This window comes from Ascaphus truei, chromosome 1, assembly GCF_040206685.1.
Source record: "Ascaphus truei isolate aAscTru1 chromosome 1, aAscTru1.hap1, whole genome shotgun sequence".
In the NCBI taxonomy this organism is placed as follows: Eukaryota; Metazoa; Chordata; class Amphibia; order Anura; family Ascaphidae; genus Ascaphus; species Ascaphus truei.
Window position 1 is genome coordinate 164,677,819 of NC_134483.1, and position 12,117 is coordinate 164,689,935.

The window sequence follows — 12,117 nt, forward strand, 5'->3', positions numbered from 1 at the left end:
ACGCCGTGCACCGCTCCCCAGATGCGTGGCAAGATCTCCTACAGCCTATCCTAGCTTCCGCAGAGGCCGCGCCTCCGCTCTGCCTCCTTGGCTATTGGTTCCTGTTTTAAACCCTGCTCTCACTTCTAATCTTTCCTGAGCATAACTAGTTGTAGCCTTGTGCTCCTGCGTCTGTTGTGCCTTGCTCCTGTCTCAGCCTCTCTTGCAGGTTATGGATTCTACGTGTACCGACCCGGCTTGACTACTGAACCCCCTCTGGACTTCGACCCGGCTTGCCCTCGACTCTGTGTACCTCTCCAACCCAGCAAAGGAATGGAAGCAGGCACACGGTCTTGCTAAAGGTGCAGTTTATTGTGCCACCAAAGGTCCAACGTTTCGGCAATAGATTGCCTTTATCAAGGAGAGGGCACAGCGCACCGGCAGATGAGTACCCTCCTCCAGCACCTACCAGCGGTGTGCATGTGCTTCTATATGTGCCTCTCCAACCCAGACCACGGCTATATGGACTTATTGTAAGGATCTGCGCTGCGGGAATACCCACTGCCAGCGCCTCCTTACCTCTCTTACATGCTGCCCAGGCTCCCCGACGGCGTACCTCGCTCCTTGCAGCTCCCTCTCCCGCTGCCCCCACACTTCCGGGTCGCGCGCGCCCCAGGCTGCCATTTTCTGGTGCCGGGTGCCTGACTCTGCCCCCGATGACGCAACGCACACTCCACGCGCTTCCCTGTCTCTTCCCCGTCAGATCCGCCCCCCAGGCCCTTCTCTCCCATCAGGCTCTTCTCCGGGCCGCTCCTCCCCTTGCTGTGGCAGGCCCCGCTGGAGTTGGCAAATACGGTACTCTTTCTATTGTTGTTACCCGGACCATCTACGCTACTTCCACACTCCGGCCGTGCCCCCGTTTACTGTTAGATGTGTGGTATTATCCCTTTCCACCTCAGTCCCGGGGTCTCGTCTGGCTTGTTGGCAGGCCGAGCGTTACACTTATACTATTCTGACCTCTCCATCCCAAGACCTTGGCAAGTATGAGGACTAACACATAAAAAAGAAGAAACCAGCGCCTTACAAGTCCATAAGTGAATAGGAAGTCCAAAAGTGAAGGAAAAACTGTCCCAATATATAGGCCCTTCTGATCCTCAGAGGCCGGATGGTCTAATGTGCTTCCACCGTAGAATTCTTGATCTGCTTCAGCACAGTCTCTCTCTCTCCTCTTGGAATCGGGGAAAAAAGAGTCCATCTGTGGTTTTGTGGTTTTCAGTGCAGTGTAGATTTCCTGCCTGGGTGTGTATCCCTTTAACTCTGGTCTCTGCTGCATGAGATTCTTTGTTTATGTTGCTCAGGCTTTAATGTGGTGTCCTGAGGTCAGTCGTATAATGCAGGTATAGTTAATGTTAAACATAGTTAGTATCAGGACTAACCCACTCTCTCCAACCCGGCTACGCTGACAATCCGCCTGCCAGGCACGTTTCCGCTGCTGTGGGTGCGTAGTTCTATACTTCCCCACCTCAGTACCGAGGTCCTGTCTTGCTCGTGGGTAGCGCAAGCGTTATACACCTATTGTATGCAGACTCTCTGCCACCCTCTGTGTGTGGTCTGCCCCCATCTGCTCTTACCTCTGCCTTCAGTACCTGCGTTTTTCCGCCTTCTCTCTGTAGCAGAACCCTTCCTCTTTTAGGCTGAGATTATACAGTCTGTGATTGTGCACTCGTGCGCCAACCTCAAAATTGGCTAATGCCTATGAGGATGCTGCGCGCGCACACACACACACACACGACGGAGCGGGCGCGATAGACAGAGACAAAAAATATTGTCTTTTCACGCGTTGCCGCGTGACGTCAGCATCATGGGAGCTGGTTCAGCCATTGAGAACGAACCAGCTTTGTCATGCCCCCGCCAGCACTATGAGCAGAGATCGCTTCTGCTCCAACCGTGCAGCAAGGTAAGAACTCGCACTCTCGCAAGCAAGCGGAGCGTATGAGCTCTGCCTTACTGTCACAGAGGAAGTGTTCAGGCCACTACTGTCACATCCTGTTTGTTGTTTTTTCCTATCTTACAGTCTTTCTGTTACATGTAATGCTGCTGCTTTCCACCTATTATTTCCTCTTCATTAAACTGACCAATTTGAGCATCACGAGACAAATTAAGTAACAAATCATGCCTGAATAACAGCAAAGTGTATGAGCTCACTTGCTAGATTGAGGTTTCAGCTGATTTTGAAAGGGTTTTTTTTAACTGAAAAGCAGTGAAAAGTAGGATTATTTTGTACATTTCTCCTTAGCATATCTTCTATACACATTGAATCAGGGCCATAATTTCCTAAATATAAAATATGACAGCATTTGTGATCACCAAAAAAATTAAATAGATTTGGCTGAATAACACTTGTCTGGAGTTGTTTACTGAAAGGTAACCTCACAGGTACAATACCACATAGCCAGCAAGAAAATAACCTTTTGTAAAAAAAAATTAAAAATACTAGCTATCATAAACACATTTTGGTTTGGCAGCTTTCATTTTTGGGGAAAACTCGTTACAAGTGTAATTTTTTTAGGGGCCTTTGAATAGGGATGTTTGTGTCAATCAAGTGTCTTCTGTGCCCTTATTCCATCATGTTCTTATCAGAGAGTCAATAAAGATAAGGAGGGGTGTGACTGTGGCTGTGCAAGATCTTTCTGAACACGCGCACGCACACGCACACACACACACACACACACGCACACAAAAGGGAGCAGCCAAGAGAACATTAACCCGCCCCCTCCTTCGAAATAAAAATATTTCAGTCCAAATGCATTTTTTTTAAATTAGAATATTATAAAGTGAATACGAACTTGGATAAATCCTTCATTTAATGTCACACCTACACACTCTATATATCCCCACCCTCAAAGCTACCAGAATGTCTGTGTCTCAGGCACCCAAAACATCGATCGTAAGCTTATCTAGGTAGGGACGGTATCTGTAATATCCTATGTGCTTCGAACCGCGCACTATACTGTAATTGTGAAGCGCTTTGATTCTTAATAGGAGAAAAGCGATATATTAAGTTAAATTATTATTAAATAAAATTATTATAAGAATACATAACATTTAAAGCTGCAGTTCAGTCAATATCCTGCATGTGTGTTTTTTTTAATAAATCAGTTCTGTAGTAAGAAAAAATACTTTTAGCATTTCCTGTTTCTAAAAAAACAACTTTGAAAGACCAATTTTCTTGTATTCTATTTTAACAGCCATTTGCTGAGGCACTGCCCCTTCGTGTCCTGTCACAAGCCCTGGCACACCCCTTTGTCAGCCCTGCCCGCCCTCTAGCACTTGTCAGTGCAGGAATACTCATGAATATTCATGAGCTTCCACTGCCAGTCAAGCAGATTATAAACAAATCCCAGCTTTTAATATGTCACCAAATTTCGACCTATCAATACATGGAGAACGAATTGACCTGCAGCTATACAGTTCTTTAGGTAATTAGAGATTGCCCACATAAAACTATTGAAGTAAAAAAATAAATGTAAAAAAAAAAAAAAAAAAGACTGAACTGCAGCTTTAAAAGCCACAGAGGGGGAAAAAAAAACAAAAATAAAAACCAGGTGATTCTGGGATTTCGCAAAGGGAACCCCTGACCCAATATATAAAGGCTGAAGTCCCCCCTTTAAGTCTCTATAGGAGGCTTCACTCATTAGCCTTTCAATATTTTGGGAGATGCTGCGAAAGACACCCACCTCCATTAACGTGACTGTTATGTTATGCAGCACCACAGTGTGACTTTTTGGTTAATAAATTCTAAGGCTGTGCTTATAGCGCCGGCACAACAAATGCATTGCCGCCGGCGCGTGCCCTTATAGTACGCGCCACGTGACAGAGCGACGGATTGGTTGCGATCGCTGGAAATCATCTCTATTTGATTTTCCAGCGGCCGTCGCGTCGCCGGCACTATAAGCGTAGCCTAAGGCATCACTGAATGCGTCAAAATACAGTACAAATGTATTCATTACAAAATATATATTTTTTTTTTGGAGCCATCCATACCTTTCTTTTTAATGAAGGCAATATGTTCTTATTAAGCACACACACAAGGTTATGGTGGGTAAAATAAGTGACAAACATCCACCTCAACACTGGGCACATACATCACAGAAATACTGCAGAAACCTGTTTTTCCTACTTTATTTAGCTTGCAATGTCTGAGTTTTCCATATACTGTACTTGTTCAGACAAATCTAGGTTAAACAAATGCAAAGTCTGTAACGCAGTTCATACTTTCTGACTCATTAACCCATCACATGTTGTGGTTCTGTGTTGGGTGAAATTAGTGAATCTCCAATTTAAGTAAATGTAATACTCTATCTATCTATCTATCTATCTATATCTCTATATCTATAGCCCATGAGCACCGAGTGAGCAGACCCAGCCCAACGGCAACCAGAGTCAAACCTATAAACTAGACCACTTATCCAGTTTCCATCAGACAAAAAAACAGCCTTTCACTAAAGTGAAGGCATCCCCCCCCCCCAAAAAGAGTTGCCAGTAGCCCAGGTTCCACAAACCCTAGTTTTCACAGAACCTGCTCCTCTAGAAACAGACTAAAGCCTGTTATAGGTTCAAGATGTTGTAAAATACTTAAAATGTCTATCTGTCCAAAGTTCAGGTTTGTTGTTTGCTGCATGCACTCCGGTGCTGAAACCTTAGCAGCCCCAAGACTGGATACATGTCCCCACCTGCTTGATTCGTGCAGTGCAGTCCCCCCCACCCCCCTCTCCCGTGTAATTCCAAGCATGGAAGCCCTTGATCTCCCCCCCCCCCCCATCCCTATTTTCTCACCAAGGGCAGATGAGTTCTAGGGTCATTTGGACTCATTATTTTCAGCCCCAATTCACACAAAGGAATCACGCCTAAAACTAAGGCTCAATCTCATTCGTCACTAAGACTGTCCGCAACCATTCACCTACATTGTAATGTCAATTAAGATCATTTCCCAAAATGTTAAAGGTTTTCATTGTCCCAAAAACCGTCCCCTGTTGGGATGATATTTTTACTGCAGCGGTCAGTTACACTATAGGCACAATAATTAAGGAGAATGTATATATGGTGATAATATGCTGGTACAAAAACCCTAGGGTAGAATGACAGCAGTCCTAGACTAGGAGAACACACCTGTTTTAGAGAAGTGTTTTTTATTTTATTTATTGAAGACGAAATGTCCTGCCCTTTTCCAAAATGGCCACCAACCATAGTTTCATGTTATTGATTTTATAAGGCAGTTTATATAACCAGTGAAGACAGTCCCTGCCAGAGGGTCCGAGCAGGCAACGCTTAATTTTATCACGTTATTTGGCACTATTTACGTGACTTAATTCACTTTCACTGCTGATTTATTGCATTTTTTACAATTGTCACTTTATAGTTAGTGACCACTTCCAGTGTTTAGCGCCTGTTTTTTGCACCATCACTCTGTCACTGATTTTATAGGCAGCAGCTTCATGTCACCATCTATGTTTGCCCATCCTAAGACTGGATGTCTCAGATGCTTCTTTGTTCAATTACTATAAATCAAAATTAGTCCAAAAGAACATCTAGCAGAATTAATTTCTGGTTTAAAAACACACACACACACACAGACACGACAACAAGCTTTTTTCATCTTTAGGTTTGGTAAACTCCCAGTCGTGTTCACTTACTTGCGATTGACAATCAACCACTCCCGTACATACGTCTGAATACAATCTCTGACGTGTAGATCCAACTCAACTCTGGGGAGATGGAATAGGAAAAAGAAACGTGTTGGAACAAAATGCACTTCTGAAAAGATTTAGCAAAGTAGATGACAGACTATGAGTGACAGCTACTTCAGTGCACAAAAAGCAATATGTTTATATTAGGATCTATTTGTAGGGGTTGACTCCTAGAAGGCATGTCCGACATTCAACAGGCTGTAATGTTTTATGTGCATTCTTTCACATTTCTGTTGCGGCAGTTTCATATAAAATTGACAAGTTGCAACTTGACTAAGAAAGGCCGTTGTTGCTCTGCACACACCAATGTTAGTGTGCAGCATTTGGAATTCAGCCTGCAGTAAAATGTATTGCTGTGCTTTCTTTATACTCAGTCCAACAACACCATGGAATCGTGTATTGCGAGGTAACGAAATAGGAGAATGCCTCTGAAAACAAGAGACCTGAACTTTGTTACACAGGGAATGTACAGCACACACGTCTGCTACGCTGTGGAGATGCAGCAGAACACTGGCTACGTTTGAAAAGGGAATAGCAATGGACCTCATGTAATTAATAGAATGAACGATGTTAGGGGTTATTTCAGGGCTCTTTCACGGCAGTCGAAGGGCATTGGTGCCAAGAGGCACAGAGTACTCCTACTTTATTTATAATCCTAGAGTACCACTACTATTTTTCTATAATAATAGAATACCACTATTTTACTTATAATCCTGGCATACCACTACTTTTTTATTTACAAATTAATAACTCCACTTTCCTTTTAAAGATAAAAATGTAATTAAAAAAAAAAAAAAAGGCAGAGCTCTGTTTTATTATTTATTCGATCTAGAATTTCTTGAAAATCAGGCGCAGTAGAAGCATTTTTTAAAGGCAATACAACCACGGCTCTTAAACACTACTGTAATCTATCTGGAAACAATATGGAAAATAGGAGTTTGCACACCCACAATATAAAACATTATTGTATGTTTACCCCTGTCCTTTGTATTGGTCTTACAATGGGTTAACTTAAAGCAGCACTACCCCCTAGAGGAGTTTTGTTTTGTTTTTTTAAATATTATTTTACTTCAATGGACCACCACCATCTTACTATGGGCAGCTCTTAATTCAGGAAATATTGAGCTGCCACTTCTGTGGTATTAAAATGAGTTGCATCGTTTTCACAAGCCAAAGAATGACTGGAATGCTACTATGATTTGCAGTGGTCCACTTATTCAATGGATGCTGCAGCCACTTGGTATTTTTTCTGCCTAGACTAGTGAATATCCATTGCATGACAGTGCAATGCCAGTAAGACTGCAGTAGCGTTCTTCTAGGGGACTAAATTGTTCAGGTATGATAATAAAATAAAAAATAAAAACATTGTGGGGCTGATTGCTGCAAGATGTTTCTCTTATTAAAACTGTTCCAGAAGTTACTACTTAGGGTAATTGATTTAATAAACAATGAACTCCTTTGCTGCCAGGTGACCAGTAATGTGTGGTAAAACATTCGTGCCCCCCCCCCCCCCCCTGACACAAATGTGATTAAAGCTGCGGTAATTGCCATTTTGGAAGTATATAAATCTGCACTTGGCCATAAGAAGTGCAGCTATCCTAATTCTGGGATTCTTAAACAAATGTCCTGTTATTCGCAACGTGGAGAATTGTCCTCTTAGCACGACCGACAGTAGGAGGTCCTACTGATAGTATCCCCAGGGAATACACGCCTTCTGCATGCTTTGGGACTTTGCATGGGGAACAGGCTCCTAATAGAGCCCGAAAAAAAAGGAGTTTACTCAAGTCAACTGTGTTTATATAGTATGATGTCATCAACAACAACAACGTGGTGTGTTGTCTGTGATTATACAACAATAATATTTGGCACAACTGATGAAGTCGTAATTATTTACAAGTGGGCTGAGTTGCGCCCACACCTTCCATATAGCATTTCCATGGCTTTCTACATTGCACGTAAACGCTGTGAGATTACAGATTGCGCTACAAGACACAAAATGAAAATATCAAACATTATTACCCATCTTCCGGCAGGGAAGGCTGCAAGGTCCTGCACTCCTTGCCTTTAAAGACCAGATGCAAATCATCTTCAGGAAAGTCTCCAAGATCTTGCAGACATTCATAATCCAGGTTATTGGTGTGTGTCATCAGGAAGCTTTCAAAATCCACTGGATCAACTGCGTCATAAAATGGAGGCTGCAGATCAAAAAGACAACAACAACAATGGGCTTAGAGAATGTTCCGAGTGCCAAATGTCAAGTCGCTCTATTGCGCAAGGATTCACATACTTTACCTGTACATAATAAAAGCTTTGAAGACCGCAATCTTTAAGCCTTAAAGGGCACACTATGTTCATTTAAAAATATAGGCTCAAAAACGTACATGGGTAAATATCCTTGGATGATTTACCCAAGGAGAGTCTGCAATGAGATTAAAACTGGGTTCCCCTACAAACCGACAGTATATCGTAGGCAGTGCCATCACTAGTAAACCAGGGCATTTTCATGCTTTGCTTTCTGTGCCTGCTGCGAATGTGTCAAATAAGGAGGAATAGTATCTAGTTAGCAGGGCTAAAGGAAGAGTTCAGGCATCTTTTTGTTTTTTAGGGCTCAACAAAAACACAGTACAGGCATACCCCGCATTAACGTACACAATGGGGCCGGAGCATGTACTGTATGTAAAGCGAAATTGTACTTAAAGTGAAGCACTACCTTTTTCCCACTTATCGATGCATGTACTGTATGGCAATCGTCATATACACTGGCGACACACTTTATTCGAGCTCGGCTAGTCCCACGAATTCGGGTATACCCGGGTGTATTGAGGTTTGTGACTGTTTTCAGCCCGAGTGCATTGGGTTATTTTCCAGGCAGGGATTGAAGCATTTTATTCCCACTGGCTGCAATACTGCACAGTATATATATATATACTGCATTACAATTCATGAATTTATGCCATCTGGTAGACACGCGAAGCATTGCAGCCTATTAAATCCTAATCATTATCATTTAACAGATCAGCCGCCCGTCAGCCAGGCATGAACCCAGGCTGGGAAGGCAAACGCAACGGGGCTTGTCAGAGGTGAGGAGCGGCGCATTCCAGGTATCTGCCAGGTACATACTGGGTATTTGCTCGAATAAAGTGTGTCGGTGCAGTACGCGCATAACTGACGTAAATATCGCATTTGTAACAGGCTCTATAGTCTCCCCGCTTGCGAACAGCTTCAGTACAGGTAGGGAGCGGATATTGCTGTTCAAGACGTGCTGACAGGCGCATGCGCAAGCTGCTGTTTGCCTATTGGGCGATATGTACTTACTCGCGAGTGTCCTTAAAGCGGGGTATGCCTGTATAGTGATTATGAAAATATGAGGCATGGGATTGGAGTACTTACTGGCAGCGGTAACATACCTTTTTCTACAACATTTCTATATTTAAAGCTAAATTACTTGTTACAGTTTAATGTAAATTCATTTTTTTTTTTTTGCTTAGGATCCCAGCACATTTTTCTCTACAAAAACCCCACTGATAGAAATTCAGGATGAGGAATCTGGAACTTCTAATAAGTGGAGTCTGAGAGTGTGACTCACAAAAACTCCCACATTCTATGCCCAATCCCAAGCAAAACACTGCCCACCACTGAGCAAATAAACGGATTAGCACCACCCACTGGTTCCCAGTTACTAGAAAATAGCAGTAGCGACTTTCATACAACTCATACTGCAAACATTTAAGTTTCATTTATTTGATCCTCCCTGCAGGGATAAAAACAGGATTTTGCCATTTCCACAAATGAAGGTTTACCTCAATGCACCTGAAACGGTCCAATGTAAATCAATTATACCAGTATTAGGTGATGCCAATTTGTTGTGCCTGGTGAATGCGAATTAAAATATTTCCCGCCTGTCCATCAAACACACTAGGAAGTGGCATCTATAAGAGGTGTGAAATCAGTGTTTTGAATTACTGCATTCTGATCAGTAACAACAAGTCTTCGGGACATTGTCCAAAAGTATTGTTCAGCTGTGAAAAATAATCTAGCCTGTCTGAAAAAATTATACCTGGATCGTTATAAAATGGAATTGAACTCCCTTTGCCAATTCAGTTTAATTATTTAATCAGCCATACATTTGTAAGCAGACATTGGCATCTTTATTTTAAAGGTTACATCAAGACAAAAGACCTGTTTATTTATTGATTACCTTAATAATAACAATTTAAATTTACGTTTCACGCACAATTTTGATTATCATCACATTCACTTTTTGGATTTGCTTTTATTCATTGATCAAAGCAAACATATACAAAGTGACACTTTCAGAAAAAGTAATTCTCGCAACACACTTTTGAGAGCCGACAGCTGCCACCCCAGACCATTAATAAAAGGGATCCCAAAGGGACAATTTATACGTATAAAACGCAATTGCTCCACCGTAGATGACTTTGACAAACAATCGAGAGACCTTTTAGAAAGGTTTGTAGCAAAAGGGTACAATAGGGCTGACTTAGAAAGAACATATGAGGAAGTGGCCCTCATGGACAGGTCAACTTTATTTAGGAATAAATCAATAGACAAGAAGACAAATATGTCTACACAATTTCCTATGTTTATCACTCAATATAGCATTCAGTCTGAACAGATCAAGAATATCGTCAGAAAACATTGGAATGTATTATCAGTAGATCCTGCTCTTAAGGATATTTTCAATGAAGGTCCCAAATTTGTTTTTAGACGAGCTAAAACAATTTCTAATTCTGTATGCAAATATATGAGCACTGGTTCAGAGTTTACATCCACAGCGACAGGACAACAATTTAAGGTTAGGACATTTATTAATTGTAATACGAAATTTGTCGTTTACCTTTTGTCCTGTCGCTGTGGTAAACAATACATTGGCCGCACTTTGAGCCCTTAAGGTTAGAATAATGGAACATGTGCGGCTAATTGAGAGAGGTGATTTACTGCACCCAGTGTCTCATCATTTTTCATGCTGTAGTCAGGGTGGTTTGGGAGGCTTTTCTTATATGGGTATTGAGCAGGTCTCATGCTCTATCAGAGGTGGTGATAAACTGAATGCACTCAATCGACGTGAACTATTCTGGATATTCACCATGAAGACTAGAGTACCGTCTGGTCTAAATAAAGACTGGGACCTAGGTCCCTTTCTAGATAAATAAACCCCTTTTTGCCATCTCATTAGATTCTTTTTGACCTCATTATACTTCATGGTGGATATTGTCTGGATATATATTGAGACATTTTTAGTTCTCTATGTGCAAGGTCCTTGAATTCTCTATAACCTAGCATGAATGGATGTGTTTATATGAAATTTGCTCCACCTTTTCATTCAGGTCTATAGATATTTTTGTTCTCATCACTATGGATGTTTTCTTTGATAAAAATGAATACACTCTATGTAACCTATAGATTGTATTCTTCCCACATATTTGTTTATATACTGTCTATGAAATTGGATGTACCAGCTAGGTTTTTTAGGTTTTTTTTGGTTAGACTTGGAGTTAATGATAAATTATATGGGACAATACTAGAATAGTTTTGACAATGCTAGTTTATTAATAGCTTGACCCTTATTTAGGGTCTTTTCCCATATGCTTATACATTGCCCATCTCTACTTTTTGTTATGCTATTTTACTTTCAGCTTCCTTAAATTAGGGTCTAGTATGCATGTACATATCGTAAAGTCATATTTTGTATACTACCTTTTCTATTCAGAGATTCTAATAAAAGTTTGATAAGATAGATGTAGGTTTTTTCAATATTATTTTTACTTTGTTACCATATACATTTTTAATTGTTCTGAGTGTTCTACATGATAAGCACATTCCATCATATTTCTTGAGATACTCATATTGTTAATTTCTCTCCCTGTCTGACACCCAGGGCTGGCCATGTCTCACGGACCTCTGATTTGGTTTTGCGCATGCGCATACCGGCGTTGGTGTGTGTTACATTGTGCCTGCTATGGCAGTCTGAGGGGAGGAAACTTTTCAGCCCCTGTGAGGCACGCGTTGACGTTATCATCCACACGCTCTATGGGCAGCTTCCATTGCCAAGACCGATCTGCCCACAGTTAGTTACTGCGCAAGCGCGTGCCTGGGTGGATGACAGACCCGTCCTGGCTCTGGATTGGTTGCTAGGGGCGTGACTTATGAGCGTCATGTGAGCGCACTGCGCCCGGCTTATGGTGTACGATTTTTGAACTTGCTATCTGCGGGAGTGGCGCCGCACTTTTCCCGCCGTGGGCGGCCTCTATTGCCAGGACGGATCTATCTACAGTGTGGTTATTGCGCAAGCGCGTACCACGGTGGATATTGGATCTGTCCTGGCTCTGGATTGGTTGTTGGGGGCGGGGCTTGTGGTCTCCATGCCCGC

The 12,117-nt window shown here is 42.1% G+C and overlaps 1 protein-coding gene across 5 annotated transcripts in view; it reads right to left on the reverse strand.

The window, feature by feature from the left end:
• DOCK8 (dedicator of cytokinesis 8) overlaps positions 1-12,117 on the reverse strand; it is a 170,199-nt gene that overhangs the window by 119,865 nt on the left and 38,217 nt on the right. For all 5 annotated transcript variants that reach the window (XM_075597445.1, XM_075597441.1, XM_075597434.1 and 2 more), the window contains 2 exons: positions 7,746-7,921; positions 5,673-5,744 (listed from right to left, as the gene is read on the reverse strand). In XM_075597445.1, coding sequence (XP_075453560.1) covers positions 5,673-5,744; positions 7,746-7,921 — 248 coding nt within the window. The remainder of the gene's footprint in view (positions 1-5,672; positions 5,745-7,745; positions 7,922-12,117) is intronic.